This window comes from Vipera berus, assembly GCF_964194415.1.
Source record: "Vipera berus genome assembly, chromosome: 3".
NCBI lineage: Eukaryota > Metazoa > Chordata > Lepidosauria > Squamata > Viperidae > Vipera > Vipera berus.
Window position 1 is genome coordinate 7799626 of NC_138204.1, and position 18697 is coordinate 7818322.

The following is an 18697-nucleotide window of genomic DNA, read 5'->3' on the forward strand; positions in this document are numbered from 1 at the left end:
TATTATTATTATTAAAAAAATTGCCAAGCGTCTGAATTTTGATCACATGGCCCTTGGGATGTTGCAACGGTCATAAGTATGAAAAATGGTCATAAGTCACTTTTTTCAGAGATAGGGATAGGGATAGGAACAGGGACAGGGACGAGAACAGGATAGGACAGAACAAAACAGAACAGAAACTTTATTGTCACTTTAAATGTACACTAATCAGCATACATTAAAAATGAAATTTCGTTGCATTCAGCTCTCAAAAAAAAATACCATTATGCATATACCCACATACGCTCACATATATGGCACAGAGAAACTTCCGGATTTTGGCAAAAATATGCAACAGAGAACAGTGGTTCGCTTAACGGCCACTCCCCAAAAAAGTTTGTAAAATAGGGTGGGTTATGTGATGACCCAGTTTATGATTGCCATGGCTTACGACGTGATGAGAAGGCTCCACTACAGTTATAAGTCAAGGACTACCCCTATCGCTGGCGCCCTGACATTACGTGAGATGCAGACTCAAGCGTTAGTTTAGCAATCATTCAAAGTTACAACGGCACTGAAAAGAAGTGACTTACGTCCGGTTTTCACACTTGCGACGGTCACAGCCTCTCTGTGGTCATGCGATCAAAATTTGGGCACTTGCCAACCGGTTATGTCTTTGTGACAGTTGCATTGTCGCGGGGTCACGCAATCACCATTCCTTAGCCAGCTTCTGACAACCAAAGTCAACGAGGCAAGCCAAGTTCCCTTAACGAACTGCCGATGGAGCTTTGGACTGCCCCCGACCTTCACTCGTTTCGCCAGGACTTAAAAACCTTGTTGTTTGAATTGTCTGGCCTGGACTGAGGGATTTTAAATTATATAAATTAAATTAAATTAAATTAAATTAATTTTAAATTTTAATTTTTAATGTTATCTTAATTGTGGGCTTGTATTAATTTAATTTAATTTTATTCTCTCTTTTGTATTGTTTTTAACTTGCCCTGTGAACCGCCCTGAGTCCTTCGGGAATAGGGCGGTATAGAAATTCAACTAATAAATAAATAAATAAATAACCACGCGATTCATTCGAGAACAGTGACAAAAAGTTCGTGAAATGGGGCGCAAGCCACTTGGCAAGTGTCTTGCTTGAGCAACGGAAATTTTCGGTTCGTTTGCGGTTGCAAGTCAAGGACTGTATAGTGCATCACTGCAACTTGATGTATCTGCTCTGGTCACCAAAATCGGGATGTCCCTTGGACTGCAAGGAGATCCGATCAGTCGATCCTAAAGGAAATCAACCCTGGCTGTTCTTTGGAAGGACAGATCCTGACATCCTCAAAGGCTGAAACGTTTTGTCCCCAAAATGAGAAGAGAGGACTCCTTGGAGAAGACCCCGACATTGGGGAGGAGGGAAGGCAAAAGGAGAAGGGGGGGAAGGCAGAGGAGGAGATGGTTAGATGTTGCCATTGATGCAATGAACGTGAATTTGGGCAAACTCCGGGAGACAGTGGCGGACAAGGGGGCAGGGGGGGGCTGGCATGCTGTGGTCCGTAAGGTCCCAAAGAGTCAGTGACTGAAGCCAAAAGATGATGGAAGCTGTAGGCAAGTCCTAAAAGGCTGGAGAAAGCAGGGCTTGTGGTCTCCACCGTAAACACCAAGCTTGGTTCATAAGCGGCAAAGAGGTGGACTCCATCCTCACCTAGATACCATTTCTAGAAGAAGGGGGGGGAAAGCACCCAGAGAAAATGGCCAATTGTCCTATTTGCCGGCTGCCAGCAGCCTTGAAAATAGGCACAGGTCGGTGTCTGTGGAATGTCTGGTTCCTGTCCATGAAGGAAAAGCCATCAAAGGAGACTTCAGTTCTCCACGCTTGGATTTTGACCACTCCGCCTACATGCCCCATCAGGGCAGAAATTCCTTACCCCGTTCTGTGTTTACACATGAAGTTCTCAGAGACACACAGAGCTGCTGGCCCAAGCTTTTGTTGACTGTTCCTGCTTGGTCCTAGAAAGTCCCGAGGACATATCCCACAACCTGCATATTTTGATCTGAGCCTCCTCCAAATAGCTGGTGGCAGGTTTGGAGGCGGCGAAAGACCCAGGCCTTGTACAGGGGCCTCTGCCAGATAATCTTGAAAAGGGGATATTCATCAAGCAGGAAATGCCTAAGAATTTTTTTTTCCACTGAGCGTTCCTACCTCTGTGGTCGAGTTCTTCATGGTGGGCTTGGTGAAAAACTGAAGCATCCCCTTTGAAAGAAACAAACACACACACACACACACACACACACACACACACACCGCTTCGAGAATTTCCAGCTGTCTGCAAAGAAATCCCTCTTTTCCCCAAAGAGCAAGATTTTTCAGTTTTTCTTATCTTAACAGGTTTAATGGCAGAAAATGAAGAGGAACTGAACAGTCTCTTGTTGCGAGTGAAGAAGGAGAGTGCAAAAGTTGGGTTGAAACTAAACATTAAGAAAACCAAGATCATGGCATTCGGCCCTCTCAATTCCTGGCAAATAGATGGGGAAGAAATGGAGGTAGTGACAGATTTTATTTTCCTGGGCTCCAAGATCACTGCAGATGGGGACTGTAGCCAAGAAATTAAAAGACACTTGCTCCTGGGGAGGAAAGCCATGGCAAATCTAGACAGCACACTAAAAAGCAGAGGCATCACCCTGTCAACAAAAGTGCGTATAGTCAAGGCGATGGTCTTCCCAGTTGCAATGTATGGCAGTGAAAGTTGGACCATAAGAAAGGCTGAGCTCCAAAGAGGCCTTTGAACTCTGGTGCTGGAGAAGACTCCTGCGAGTCCCTTGGACTGCAAGGTGATCAAACCGGTCAGTCCTAGAGGAGATCAACTCTGACTGCTCTTTAGAAAGCCAGATCCTGAAGCTAAAACTCAAATACTTTGGCCACCTAATGAGAAGGAAGGACTCACTGGAGAAGAGCTTATAATGCTGGGAAAGATTGAGGGCAAGAGAAGAAGGGGACGACAGAGAATGAGGTGGCTGGATGGAGTCCCTGAAGCAGTAGGCGTGAGTTTAAATGGACTCCAGAAGATGGTAGAGGACAGGAAAGCCTGGAGGAACGTTGTCCATAGGGTCGCGATGGGTCAGACACGACTTCGCAACTAACAACAACAACAGGTTTAATTCTTGGTTCCTCACTCACCTTCTTAAGGATGTGTTCCCCAACTTCCTATGTTACACCAACGTGTATCATAGGAACGCTTAGGCCAGGCTTTTCAGAAAAGAAATTTGCCATTTGTCTGAAATGGCACAGGGTTTCCTGCCTGAGCAAGGATTGGACTAGATGATCTTCAAGGTCCCTTCCAACTTTATGATGATGATCAGGGCTTTTTTTTGGTCATAGAACGCCCAAAATGGAGTTCCGGCACCTTTTTTGGATGGAACCTTGTAGGGTAGGCAAGGCGGGTTGTATGAGGTGTGTGAGTTCCAGCAACTTTTTTTTTTAGAAAAAAAGCACTGACGATGATGATTATATAATAAAAAGACAGCCATATCGTGCAAATCTCTTTAATGGAAAGAGATTGTAAGTCAAGTAGAAATATAAAGCAACTTTTGAACTCGCACTTTACATAGAAGACTCAGTAAAGGCACCCTCCCAAATTATTAATAAGAATCTGTTGCATTTCACCTACAAGGAAGTAATTACAGAGCAAATTTGTGCGTTTGACTTGGTGTTTATTTATTTATGTCCTGCCTTTATTGCTTTTATAAATAATTCAAGGTAGTGAACATACCTAATACTCCATCCTTGTCTTATTTTAGCACAACAACCCTTTGAGGTGGGTACATAGGGCTGAGAGAGAGGGACTGGTCCAAAGTCATTTTCATGCCTAAGGTGGGACTAGAACTCAAAGTCTCCTGGTGATTGGCCCAAAGTCACCCAGTCAGCTTTCATGCCTAAGGTGGGACTAGAACTCACTGTCTCCTGGTGATTGGCCCAAAGTCACCCAGTCAACTTTCATGCCTAAGGTGGGACTAGAACTCACTGTCTCCTGGTGATTGGCCCAAAGTCACCCAGTCAGCTTTGATGCCTAAGGTGGGACTAGAACTCACTGTCTCCTGGTGATTGGCCCAAAGTCACCCAGTCAACTTTCATGCCTAAGGTGGGACTAGAACTCACTGTCTCCTGGTGATTGGCCCAAAGTCACCCAGTCAACTTTCATGCCTAAGGTGGGACTAGAACTCACTGTCTCCTGGTGATTGGCCCAAAGTCACCCAGTCAGCTTTGATGCCTAAGGCGGGACTAGAACTCACTGTCTCCTGGTGATTGGCCCAAAGTCACCCAGTCAGCTTTCATGCCTAAGGTGGGACTAGAACTCACTGTCTCCTGGTGATTGGCCCAAAGTCACCCAGTCAGCTTTCATGCCTAAGGTGGGACTAGAACTCACAGTCTCCTGGTGATTGGCCCAAACTCACCCAGTCAACTTTCACGCCTAAGGTGGGTCTAAGAACTCAGGAGTCTCTGGTTTCTAGGCTAGGAGTTCGTATTGTTATAATAAACCTATTAAACAAGACTGGTGAACGTCTCTTGGTTCACAAATGTTTCAGAAATGTGTCCTTGGATTAAGGAATATTTGGGGCTTAAATAAATCTTCTTTTAAAAACCTGGGCCTCTTCCCTTCCCTTTGTTTACACCATTCAATCTTCAGCAGTTGTGCCTGATTCACTGGCACTTAAGTAATGTAACGATGATTGCTCATCCTGGACTTTTATATCCCTCCCTTTATACTTTTACCAGCCTTGGGGATTATCCTCCCGTTTTGTTAAAAGCCCTCCTCTTTCATTATTTATGTCTGCAAAAGAACACAGCCAGACCATCCTCGAAGTGATAGGAAACTGATCCTCAACTAGATTATTCAAAGAAAGGGGGTGGGGGTGGGGTTGCTCAAGTTCAGAGTAAAAGCAAGATGCCCGAACTTGTGGCCTTCCAGATATAGCTAAATTCCCAGGAGTCCTAGACCGCCTGGTCAATGGTGAGAAAGATGGAATTTGATGGTCAACATTCAGGGACTTACAGAAGGACCCCAAGCTCGGTATAAGAACAGAGCAATAGAGTTGGAAGGGGCTTTGGGGGTCTCCTAGTCCAACTCTTTGCTCAGGCAGGAAACCCTATACTATGTCAGACAAATGATATTCTTAAAAGCCTCCAGTGATGGAGCACCCATAACTTCTGAAGGCAAGCCGTTCCACTGGTTAATTGTTCTAAATATCAGGAAGTTTCTCCTTAGTTCTAGGTTGCTTCTCTCCTTGATTAGTTTCCACCCATTGTTTCTTGTCCTGCCTTCTGGTGTTTGGGAAAATAGCTTGACTCCCTCTTCTTTGTGGCAGCCCCTCAGATATTGCTGTCATAGCAACCCCAGTCCTTCTTTTCATTAAACTAAAGGTAAAGGTAAAGGTTCCCCCGCACATGCGTGCTAGTCATTTCCGACTCTAGGGGCCGGTGCTCATCTCCGTTTCAAAGCCGAAGAGCCAGTGCTTGTCCGAGGACGTCTCCGTGGTCATGTGGCCGGCATGACTAGATGCCAAAGGCGCACGGAATGCTGTTACCTTCCCACCATAGTGGTCCCTATTTTTCTACTTGCATTTTTACGTGCTTTCGAACTGCTAGGTTGGCAGAAGCTGGGACGAGTAACAGGCGCTCACTCTGCTACGCGGCACTCGGGATTCGACCCGCCAAACTGCCAACCTTCTGATCGACAAACTCAGCATCCTAACCCACTGAGCCACCGCGTCCCTTATCATTAAACTAGACATGCCCAATTCCTGCAATCGTTCTTGACATGTTTTGGCCTTCCATCCCCTAATCAACTTTGTTGCTCTTCCCTGCAGTCTTTCTAGAGGTAAAGATGGCCCACAATTCCTTTGGTGAGATCTCTGGGCCACTCTTTAAGACAGGGATGGGCCATTAATTTTTTCCAAGGGGTGATGTGAAAAACCTGGACTGTTGTGGAAGACCAAGCCAATAGGGCTGTGAAGGCGCAGGTACGCACGTGTATATCCGGATGGCCCCCGACCTTCGCTCCTTCCGGCGTGATCTAAAAACTTATCTATTCCAACAAGCCGGCCTGGCCTGATGGATTTGGGTTTTAAAATTTTCTCACTTTATTGCTTTATTGTATTCTTACTTTATTGCTCTGTACACCGCCCTGAGTCCTCCGGGAGAAGGGCGGTATATAAAACAAATAAATAAATAAATAAATAAATAAATATATACATTTTTTAAAAAAAATAACAGTTGCCTTCAAAATAAAAACAGTGCAATTGTATTGTGCGCAGACTTATTTACATGTGATTTCTAATTTCCAGTTGACATCTCAGGGGCCAAACAAGGACAGCTGAAGGGGGGGTGGGGGAATAAAATCCCCAGGTTTGGTTTAAGAGAACCTCCAGAACATTTGGAGAAGGCACTTTCACGTCATTGGGGAAAGTGCTCAAAGGTAACCAGCATTAAGAAGCTCACCAACCGTGGTGAAGAATGTCATGGTCCATGAGCTTCTGCATCAGCCGGATGCCTGTCTCACGGTCGGGAGCTTCTTTGTGGTCAATCAACCAGTCGATCAGTTCCTTGGCCACGAAGCAATTCGGGTAGGTGCGAAGGTGATAGCGACGGTCTTTTATAAGCTTGCCATCATGAAGACGAAGCCTAGGAGGGAAAACCAGATGCAGGAGGACCTTAGATCCTAAAGTACCACACCTTTGTCCCAGTGGTGGGATTCAAATACCTGAACAACCAGTTTTCTTATTGGATGCAGGCCTGGGCCTCCGAGGCCTAGAATGGACTTCCGGAAGTGGCATCCATGCACTTCCAGTGGGCCGTTCTAGGCCTGGGACGCCTTCTCCAGGCCTCCGAGGCCTAGAATGGACTTCCGGAAGTGGCATCCACGCACTTCCAGTGGGCCGTTCTAGGCCTGGGAGGCCTCCTCCAGGCCTCCGAGGCCTAGAATGGACTTCCGGAAGTGGCATCCACGCACTTCCAGTGGGCCATTCTAGGCCTGGGACGCCTTCTCCAGGCCTCTCAGGCCTAGAATGGACTTCCGGAAGCACTGTGCATTAAGCTGATTCTCCAAACTCAGCAAAATTTAGCTACCAGTTCTACTGAACCGTTGTGAACCAGCTGAATCCCACCACTGCTTTGTCGAAATATGAATGGAAGGCTCATATTTGGACCATCAAAGATAAAAGTAAAAGATTTCTCCTGTCCAGTTGTTTCCAACTCTAGGGGATGCTCCTCATCTCCATTCCTAAGCCAGGGCGAAAGACATTTCCTTGGTCATGCGGCCATCATGACAAAACAGCCAAGGCACACCGAATGCTGTTGCCTTTCCACTGAAGTGGTATGTTGTGATTCAGGGTCAGCCTGTGGGTTCGGCAGTTGGGTCGGATGACTCAGAGGAGGAGGAGGAGGGGGGTGTTGAAGAGCTTGCTGAGGGGGTTGGACAGCTTGATGAGAGCCCTCAGCCAGGCCCCTCATCTGGTCACAACGCAGACCCAGCTGTGTGAGCCTGACAGCGTGGATGAAGATGACCCACAGCTGGCCCTGTTCAAGGACGCCCGACGCAGGAGGCAGTCAATCAGGAGTAAACAGAGGAAGGCAATGGGGCTCCTCGGAAGGAGGCAGAGAGAAGCCACGCCCTGAACTGTATTTAAGGGGGAATGCGTGGGAGGCCTGGTTTGCTGAAGGCAACCGCTTGAAAAGCTCCTGTTTCTTGGTTCGTGTCTTGTTCTATTTGTTTTTGTAGCAATAAATTTGGCAGGCGTAATTTCAGCCTCTTGCCTTCTTGTAAAAGGGGTTGTCCCTGCCTTTTCTGCAGGGCCGGTAGCAGGCTGGTACAGAACATGGTACCTATTTGCCTACTCGCATTTGCATGCTTTCGAACTGCTGAATGGGGAGGAGCTGGGGCAAGGAACAGGAACTCACCCCATTGCGCAGCACTTGGGTCTCGAACCTGGGCTGACAGCTCTCCAAGCAATGTGTTTTAACCGCTGAGCCATCAGGTTCCCCCCACACATACACACACTTTAGACCTGCACAAGAAGCTAAATCGAATGGAAACACACCAGGCCATTCTTTGTCAAACAGCTTTTATCGGCTTTGCTTATTTTACACATCCTTTGGGCATTGAGTGATGCTTCCTAGAATGGTCAGCTGCTCCGAACAAATATAGATAGTTCTTGACTTACAACCACAACTGGGACCAGAGCTTCTGTTGCTAAGCAAGGTGATTGTTAAGCGAATCACCACTGTCGTTAAGTGAATCACACAGTTGTCAAGCAAACCTGGTTTCCCCCATTGACTTTGCTTGCCAGAAGCCGGCTAGTCGCAAATACTGTACCTATTCTAAGCTGTTATCTTTAGAAACAGCAGAATGGCCAAACCTTTGCATTCTCTCTCTCTCTCTCTCTCTCTCTCTCTCTCTCTCTCTCTCTCTCTCTCTCTCTCTCTCTCTCTCTCTCTCTCTCTCTCTCCTCTTCCTCCTCCTCCTCCTCTCCTTAAATCTCACTGACTTCTAGCACTGATGGTGTTATCTAGTTGGGTCATGAAACATCAGCAAGAAAACCACTAAACTCAGAGAACATCAAGAACCCCACAGCTGTCCTCCTCCTCCTCCTCCTAATCACCTGACCATGAGGATGCTGAGATGGTTGTGTGTAAAAAAGGCAGACCCCTGAGTTCAAATCCCATCCTTAGGCAAGAAAGCTGCCTGTGTGACTTTGGGCCAGTCCTTCTCTCCCAGCCCGGCCTACTTCACAAGATTGTTGTTCTGGGAAAAATAGGAGTAGAGAGATGTGCTGCATATGTTCGCCACCCTGAGTTATTCCTAAAAATAATAAAGGGGGTTATATCGAATGAATGAATGAACGAACGAATGAATGAATGAATGAATGAATGAATGAATGAATGAATGAATACAGTACATACATACATATATACATACATACATACATACATACATACATTGGCCAAATTAGTGATGGAGAACAGTGGGCCGTTCATTATGGAGTTCCACAATGAAGCAAAGTTTAACTGGAGATTGAACAAGGTTACCTATCCCCGAACTGTCCAGATTTATGATCCCGTAATCCTGGGAGGAACCTAGAAGCAATGGAGGCCAGCGTTTCCATGGAACAGGCTCTTCTCCAAAACTTGGCCTGAGGCCCAGAACGTCTCAAGCGATGGCTTTGCTTTGTCAAGGTCTCTCCGAGGACAGAACAGCTCAGACCTCCGGTGAGAACATTAAACAAAAATAAATCACACGCTATCTGATGCCACCAAGACTCTCCAAGGCCATTTTCCAAATACTGCTTTGGTTTTAAACAAAGACGGACGCTTCAGCGATTCAAACATCTCTTGCGACTAGTGGGTTAAAATCTCATTTTGATATTTCTGCCCAGATTTTAATCCTCTACTACAGGGGTCTGCAACCTTGACAACTTTTAAGACTTGTGGACTTCAGCTGCCAGAATTGATCTGTCTTCTAGACCTCTAGCAATTAACTCAAAAGGTTTTGCCTACTTTGAAGCAGTCCTTTCAACCCCTTTGTGCTGCCCCATAACTGTCCTTAAAAGCTGCCCTTCTAGGGCAGGGGTAGGCAACCTCGGCTCTTTTATGACTCGTGGACTTCAACTCCCAGAATTCCTGAGCCAGCATGGCTGGCTCAGGAATTCTGGGAGTTGAAGTCCACGAGTCATAAAAGAGCCACAGTTGCCTACCCTTGTTCTAGGGCAAGGGTCTTCAAACTTGGCCGCTTTAAGACTTGTGGATTTCAATACCCAGAATTCCCCAGCCAGTCATGCTGGCTGAGGAATTCTGGGAGTTGAAGTCCACAAGTCTTAAAGCGGCCAAGTTTGGAGACCCCTGTTCTAGGGGTACCAAAACGATTATGAAAGACAGTCCATTGGGGATATCAGCAGAGTCATGGGGTGAAATGAACAGCTATGGAGACACAGAATTACAGAATAACAGACTTGGAAGGATCTTAGAGGTCTTCTAGTCCAACCCTCTGCTCAGGAAGGAGTCCCTATCCATTTCAGACAAAAAATTGTCTAATCTCTTCTTAAAAACCTCCAGTGATGGGACGCCCACAATTTCTGAAGGCAAGTCGTTCCACGGATTAATGGTTCTCACTGTCAGGGAATTTCTCCTTAGTTCTGGGTTGGTTCTCTCCTTGATACGTTCCCATCCATTGCTTCTTGTCCTGCTCTCAGGTGCTTTGGAGAATAATCCAACCCTTTCTTCTCTGTGACAGCCCCACAAACGTTGGAAGGCTGCTATCACATCACCTGCTAGTCCTTCTTTTCACTAGGCTGGACATACCCAATTCCCGAAACTGTCTACAGCACCTTTGTGCATCTTGCTTCATTCTGTGGAATGTTAACAAGGAACTACAAATGTCCTTTGTATACCTACAAAGGACAAGTACGACCAGCTAAGAAATCTGGTTTGACAAGAACTGGTTTTTTTTCTCTCTCTCAAAGAACTCATTTAAACCAAAAGTGGCTGGTAATTTACAACGAACCTCAATTAGCCTCAGATCCAGATTTTCAGAGATAAAACAAAAGGGCGGGCTGAGCAGGGAAAAAAAATAGGTGCATTTCAAAAGAGTTCAGCTAAATTTATCAAAATGCCAAACGGAATGTCATTGATCCACAGTTTCCCCTGTGGAAAACAAAGACAAAGATTCAAAGAAATTCCCACTTATATGGTCCCTGAGAATTCCTGCATAGGGAGTCCTTGACGTACCAAGTTTTGCCTCAGTCATTAAGGGAATCTCTGGAATTGTTAAGTGAATCATGCAGTCATTAAGCGAATCGGCTTCCCCTGTTGCTTGTGGGAAGCTGGCTGGGAACGTCACAGATGGTGGTCACACGGACCTCAGATGCTCCCACCTTCATGAATGCATGCCACTTGCCAAGCACCCAAATTTGGATCACGTGGCCCTGGAGATGCTGCAGCGGTCATAAGTCATTTTTTTCAGGGCCCTTGTAACTTTAGTCACTATGCAAATGGCTGTAATTTGAGGACTACCTGTATATGTAACGTTCTTTCTTACAGGCCAAAATTCTTTCGTGTAAGGCAGGGGTGTCAAACTCAATTTCATTGAGGGCCACATCAGCATTGCGGTTGCCCACAGGGGGCCAGGTGGGCGTGGCCTACTGGGTGGGCGTGGCTAGAGTGCGTATGGCCTACTGGGTGGGCGTGGCCAGCTCTACATCGTTCGCATCAAGGGTGCCTATGGGGGCCTGGGCAGGAGTGGGACAGATCTGAGGGTCTCTGGCAGGAGGAGGGTCTCTGGGCCAGGGCCAAGGCAGCGGGGGCCATTCCCTCACTGTTTCCAGGATGGCTTCGCGGGCCGCAGGAAACCACTTTGCAGGCCGGATCTGGCCCCCGGGTCTTGTGTTTGACATGTCTGGTGTAAGGTATGGAAGAGAAATGAAGACTATAGACAGATTTCATAAAATGACATTCAGTGGTGAAAAAAGTAAGGTCCTACATTTAGGCAAGAAAAAAACCAAATGCACAGGTACACTATGGGTGGTACCTGGCTTGAGGTAGCAACTGTGAGAGGGATCTCGGAGTCCTAGTGGACAATCCCTTAAATAGGAGCCAGCCGTGTGCTGCAGCCGCCAAAAAAGCCAACACAGTTCTAGGCTGCATTGACAGAGATATAGAATCAAGATCACGTGAAGTGTTAATATCACTTTATAACGCCTTGGTAAGGCCACACTTGGAATACTGCATCTAGTTCTCGCCGTTATATAAACAAGAGGTTCAGACTTTAGAAAGAGTGCAGAGAAGAACAACAAAGATGATTAGGGGGGTTGGAGGCTAAAACGTATGAAGAACAACTGCAGGAATTGGGTATGTCTAGCTTAAGGACAAGAAGGACTAGGGGTGACAGGATAGCATTGTCCCAATATTTGAGGGGCTGCCCCAAAGAAGAGGGAGTCAAGCTATTCTCCAAAGCATCTGAAGGCAGGACAAGAAGCAATGGATGGAAACTAACCAAAGAGAGAAGCAACCTAGAAGTTAAGGAGAAACTTCCTGACAGAACAATTAATCAGTGGAACAACCTGCCTGCAGAAGTTGTGGGTGCTCCAACACTGGAAGTTTTTAAGAAGAGACTGGACAAAGATTTGTCTGGAATGGCATAAGGTTTCCTCCCTCAGTTGGGGGTTGGACTAGAAGACCTCCAAGGTTCCTCCCAAATCTGTTATTCTGTTATTACCTCTGTATGATTACTTTTGCTACGTACGCAAAAGTAGAAACAAACCAAACCCATTTTCCCTGGCTGCATACGCAAGCACTACTGGCATAGCTTTTCGCAACCTGCCCCAATCAGGAAGATAAGCTTGGCTGAGACACCTGTTCTCAAACAAGAGGTGACCTTTTACAGCTGGCAACTCCTTATCAGAATCTGAATTAATTGCCCATCCACATTGGCTTATATTATGGCTTTATCTTCAGCTGAGAGAACAGGGAAGGTAAGATCAACAGTGAGACACTGGATGGCTTAAGCCAGGGGTCTTCAAACTTGGCCCTTTTATGACTTGTGGACTTCAACTCCCAGAATTCCTCAGCCAGGCACACCTGGCTGAGGAATTCTGGGAGTTGAAGTCCACAAGTCATAAAAGGGCCAATTTTGAAGACCCCCCGGCTTAAGAGAACCCCGTAATTCATAGGCCCTGCCTGAACCATATGGAATGGGTATGCCACATCTGCATTAACAACTTTGGTCTCTATAGGGGGCACCTGTCATAGGTTTGTGGGCTCCTTTCAGATCCAAAGAGAAACCTTTGGGGCCAGGTAATTGGATGGACCAACTCTCCCCCATTACTTCAACCGGGCTCTCCAGAGCCAAAAAGGCAGGGGATGTTGAGGGTGCCCACTATCAAGAAAGAACATCTGGTGGGGCTGAGGGAAAAGGGCCTTTTCTGTGGTGGCTCCCTTCCACAGAGTTCTTATGACCCTTTTTTACCGGTCTACTATAGAGAGCGTCCTCTCGTATGGTATTGTGGTTTGGTATGCTGGTCTGACAGCCGTGGATAGGAAAGTATTACAGAGGGTAGTGAGCACAGCACAAGACATTGTGGGCTGTCCCGTGACACCACTGGATGACCTCGCCAGGGCTTGCTGCCTTGGAAGAATGAGGAAAATTCTCAGGGATGACTCACACCCTGGATGGTATCTCTTTACTCTCCTACCATCCGGTAGGAGATATAGGAATATAGCCAGCCATACCAACAGGCTGAAAAACAGCTTTTATCTGTGGGCTGTTAGGCTTTTGAATGGGATATAATCTCTGTGAACTTATGCAGAATTGACTTGGGAGGCCGGTGTGTGGTGTAGTTGGTTCACATGTTGTGGTAGGATGGAGGGTTTGTTATCACTGTGTGTTGGGGGGAGGGAGCACGGGGAGAGGCTCAGCTAATCTCAATGTACACATGTTGTACTTTGACAATAAAGGTTTATTATTTAGCATTTTTGGACTTGATCTAGGATGCTCAGAGTTTCCTATTTGAAACTATGGTGAAGTATGTCCAAAAACAACCGAGCTCAGAGTGCATCCAGTTTTGGTCACCACAATGTAAAAAAGATGTTGAGACTCTAGATAGAATACAGAGAAGACTGGAGACTAAAACATACAAGGAACGGTTGCTGAAATTGGGTGTTTGTCTCGTTTAATGAAGAAAAGGATGAGGGGTGACATGATAACAGTCTTTCAATATCTAAGGGTTTGCCACAAAGAAGCTATTCTCCAAAGCACCTGAAGGCAAGACAAGAAGAAATGGATGGAAACTAATCAAGGAGAGAAGCAACCTAGAACTAAGGAGAAACTTCCTGACAGTGAGAACAATTAACCAGCAGAACAACCTGCCTCCAGAGGTTGTGAATGCTCCAACACTGGAAGTTTTTAAGAAGAGACTGGACAACCATTTGTCTGAAATGGTATAGGGTTTCCTGCCTGAGCAGGGGACTGGACTAGATAGAAGACCTCCAAGTCCCTTCCATCATCATCATCATCATCATCATCATCATCATCATCATCATCATCATCATCATCATCATTATTATTATTATTATTATTATTATTATTATTATTATTATTATTATTATTATTATTATTATTATTATTATTATTATTATTATTATTATTATTCCAAGGACCCCACAGTTCAACCTTGAGCTACAAATATCCTCTTCTATTGGTTTTATCATCTTTACTGGTGATTCATGAAGGGACATGTGGTCCTCCATATCTGGTTGCTTGCTTGAGGACATGACAATTTACACTAACCTCTAAGGTCAGAGGAATTTTTATTGCCTCCATTGCTGAGTGCCTTGACTTGCGCAGTCATAAAACGGAGATATCAGAAGGGGTGGAAAGAACCTGGAGGCTTCCACAAGCACAGAGGTAATACTGCATATTCAGAAAAACCCAATGTATTTGGTGATTGTGGAATGCTGAACATTGGAAAGCCAGCTGAGATGGGAGACTATTTATTTATTTATGGTTTGGTTTTTATCCCATCTTCACTACTTTATAAGTAAGTCAAGGTGGTAAACATATATAGTACTCCTTCCTCTTCCTATTTTCTCCACCACAACAACCTGGTGAGATGGGTTAGGCTGAGAGAGAGTGACTGGCCCCAAATCAACCAGCCAGCCTTCACGCCTAAGGCGGTACTAGAATTCACCAACTCCTGGTGGTTGGCCCAACTCACACAGCCAGCTTTCATGCCTATAGTGGGATTAGAACTAGAACTCACTGTCTGCTGGTGATTGGCCCTAGTCACCCAGCTGTTTTTCATGCCTAAGGCGGGACTAGAACTCACCATCTCCTGGCTTCTAGTCTTTGTGCCGTCACCACCAAGAGCAAACTGGCTGTTTTTATGAGTCATTAATAAGGATGGAAGCTCAAAACTCTAACAATTTGTGGGAAGTCAGCCTCCCGGAGAAGGAAATATTAAAAGGGCAGAAAAATATATTTCCTGAAAGGATGTTAAAGAGGCAGAAAAGCATGCCCAGTTTTCTTAATAGCCCCAAGTCTGCCTCCCCCAAGCAGAAACCAGCTCTGTAGAAATGCAGATGTAAACCATTCAGGAAAGTTGGAGGCCCCCAGCTAGAAGATTAAGAAGACAGACACCTAAAATCTACATACCCCACCCAAACTCTAAGACAGTACATGATAGGATTAACCCACAGATGCCAAAAGGGCAGACTCAGATTCAGGTCAGAATACGTGACACAGGAAATACAAAGCCTAAAACAGGAATAGGAAACAACTCCAAACAAAAGGCTCCAGAGGGTATGAAAACCCACTCCCTACATGTGCTCGTCCCTTTTTTCCCCCAGAGCCATCTTTCTGTCTGGCTCTTCTCTTCAATAAACTGCAACCTTCTTTCTAAAGCAGTCGCCATGTTGTTTATTCCCAGCTTGGACTGAACCATGATGAAGACTTTTTTTCAACAAGTGCTTGTCCTTCCCTCCTTCTCATATGAAAGAGAGTGAAGGCAGAGCAATTTCTTTTTTTATTCAAATCTTTCTTGTTTTCCCACAGAGTTCATATTTTGCTGATGGTCTCAAGGTCAGGTTTTGATAATGGTCCCACATAACAAATAACAGAGTTGGAAGGGACCTTGGAGGTCTTCTAGTCCAACCCCCAGTGTTGGAGCACCCACAACTTCGGGAAGCAAGTCGTTCCACTGATTAATTGTTCTCACTGTCAGGAAGTTTCTCCTTAGTTCTAGGTTGCTTCTCTCCTTGACTAGTTTCCATCCGTTGCTTCTTGTCCTGCCTTCGGGTGCTTTGGAGAATAGGTGGAACCCCCTCTTCTTTGTGGTAGCCCCTGAGATATAGTTGCATAGCAGAGAGTTTCTGGGCCTCTGGCTCTGGTTTTTCTTTGGAGGAAGAAATGGAATCTGGAATTTTTCTCAGCTAGTCCCAAAAATGTAGGTTTCAAAATTCCACCAAGTCAGGAATTTGAAATGGAGCTTTCGTTAAAGACATTAAATAGGCCATTGGGTCTTTGACTCTCAGGTTGAATGCACAGACTTTTGATATTTTTCTTGCAAAAGCCAACACAGAGGTATTGCTTGTTCAGAATTAAATAGTTGCTAAGAATTAAATGGTTGGCAGATACTGTTTACAAGAGAGCAAAGATGGATGAAGTTGATGGAACTTCTAAATGAACTTCTTTGCTTAGAGAAAAACGGTTTACATTTATGGTGGAATGAAACCACTGGTACACTTTTTTTTGCATAAAACAGAAAAATGTGCACGATTTGGGGAAGGAAAGTATAGTAGAAAAATGTGAGCTCTTTTGTAATCACAGAGTAAGAGATAATTTTGTAATTGCGTTTATATTGGCTGCAAAGGAAATTGAAAACTTCTTTCCTTTTTTTATTCTTTTTTATTCTTTCGTTCTGCACTTTTCCTGTCGATCTTGATTATTATTTTCTTCCTTTCCTGTTTCTACTCTTTATTAGTTGGGGTTAGTTTTTACAAAGTTTATAAAACTTTTAATTAAAAAAAAAGATTTTAAAAATAAAAGGAAATGGTCAGGAGTTAGCTGGCCTGCACATGTAGTAAATAAATAAATAAAATTGATTCAACTTCAACTTAATGTTCACTTAACAAACATTCAAAATTATAATGGGCTTCCCCAGAGCATGACTTGAGGATAAATAGCAACCTGCCTGTTAATAATTCCTTTATTCTGCCAGGGGGTTTCAGAATAGAAGAGGACAGCCATTTGTCTGAAATGGTAGTCTAATGAAGGACAAGGGGGGGACACAATAGCCGTGTTCCAGTATCTCAGGGGCTGCCACAAAGAAGAGGGAGTCAAGCTATTCTCCAAAGCGCCGGAAGGCAGGACAAGAAGCAACAGATGGAAACTAACCAAGGAGAGAAGCGAACTAAGGAGGAATTTCCTGTCGTAAGTGCATGCCAGTTGCCAAGCATCTTGAACTTCTGATCACATCACCATGAAGATATTGTCGTGGTTGCGTGAGTACTGGTTGTAAGTCACTTTTTAAAATGCCACTGTCATTTCGAACGGTCGCTAAAGAACGGCTGTGAGCTGAGGACTACCTTATTGTCAAGTGAGCTGTTTCCTGACAGTCAAAACAATGAACCAGTGGAACTACTTGCCTCCAGAAGCGGTGAATGCTCCAACACTGCAAGTTTTTAAAAAGAAACTGGACAGCCATTTGTCTGAAATGGTACACGGTTTCCTGCCTGAGCAGGGGTTTAGACTGGGTCAGCAACCTGAAACAGTGAAAGAGCCACTCGTAGCCGGTTCCCTCACAAAAGGAAAAACTGGGAGCCGCAAAAAAATGTGTGCACATGCGCATACATGCGCGCATGCACAGAACAGGGTTTGACTGAAGAGTGGAGCCAAAGCGAGATATGCACCTACCCTGCATATTTGAATTGATTGGTTGAACTTTTTTAGTCTCACTTTTTTTTTTTGGACTGCACATGGCAGAGGACTGGGAGCCGCAGGAGATGGCTGAAAGAGCCGCATGCGGCTCCGGAGCCACGGGTTGCAGACCTGTGGACTAGACGACCTCCGAAGTCCCTTCCAACTTTTATGATGATGATGATGATGATGACGATGATGATGCAGGGTCTTTTAGAGCAAACTACGGGTAATTCTCAACTTACAAACGTTCATTTACTGACCATTTGAAGTAAAAAAGTGACCTGACTGTTTTTCTGCATTTATGACCATTGCAGCATCCAAGGGGTCACGTGATCAAACTTCCGACGCTTGGCAACTGGCTGGTATTTATGACGGCTTTCTTGTGATCAGATTCTACTATCTTCTGACAAGCGAAGCCGACGGTGAAGCCACGTTGCTAACTGAACAACTGCAGTGATTTACTTAACAACGGGGGCAAGGAAACTCACTTAACAACTGTCTTGCTTAGCAACCGAAATGTTGAGCTCACTTGCATTCGTAAGTGGAGGAACACCTGTAGTGGACTTGACTAGAAAACAAAATAAAGAAATGAGGACCGGATGAGGTTTCCCCCACGATCTGCTAAGTTCCTGCTGCTGTCGTGCTAATCCATTATTTGTACATATCTAGCAGGCAGATTTTCACCCTCCTTGTCTGCATCTGATTTTTGTCTCGTCTTCACTCGAGTCATAGAATCATAGGGCTGTAAGGGACCCTGGAGGTTTTCTAGTCTAACCCTCTGCCCAAGGCAGGAGTGCTTATACTATTTACAGACAGTCGTCCAATCTTTTCTTCAAAATCCACAGAACTCCAGCAATTGTACTCACTCTCCGAAAATTCCTTCTTATTTCCGGGTTGGATCTCCCTCGGATGCTTCTTATCCAGCCCTCAGATGCTATGGAGAATAAATCAATGCTCTCTTCCCTGTGACAGTCCTTAAGTATTGGAAGATGCTATCATAGCTCCCCTTCTCTTCATTGGGCTAGACCAGGAATAGGCCACCTTGGCTCTTTTATGACTCGTGGACTTCAACTCCCAGAATTCCTGAGCCAGCATGGCTCAGCTTGGAAACCTCTCCCTTTCCCCTCAGCGTGGCTGGCTCAGGAATTCTGGGAGTTGAAGTCCACGAGTCATCAAGCGGCCTAGGCCTAGGCCAGGAGTAGGCAACCTTGGCTTTTTTATGACTCGTGGACTTCAACTCCCAGAATTCCTGTGGCAGCCCC

The 18697-nt window shown here is 45.3% G+C and overlaps 2 protein-coding genes across 2 annotated transcripts in view; both read right to left on the minus strand.

The window, feature by feature from the left end:
- COL20A1 (collagen type XX alpha 1 chain) overlaps positions 1-18697 on the minus strand; it is a 532145-nt gene that overhangs the window by 207640 nt on the left and 305808 nt on the right. The window lies entirely within an intron of this gene.
- LOC308665574 (DEP domain-containing mTOR-interacting protein-like) overlaps positions 1-18697 on the minus strand; it is a 36531-nt gene that overhangs the window by 15414 nt on the left and 2420 nt on the right. The window contains 3 exon segments of the mRNA XM_081323638.1: positions 6474-6652; positions 9056-9159; positions 9194-9230. Of these exon segments, the coding sequence (XP_081179764.1) occupies positions 6474-6652; positions 9056-9159; positions 9194-9230 (320 nt within the window).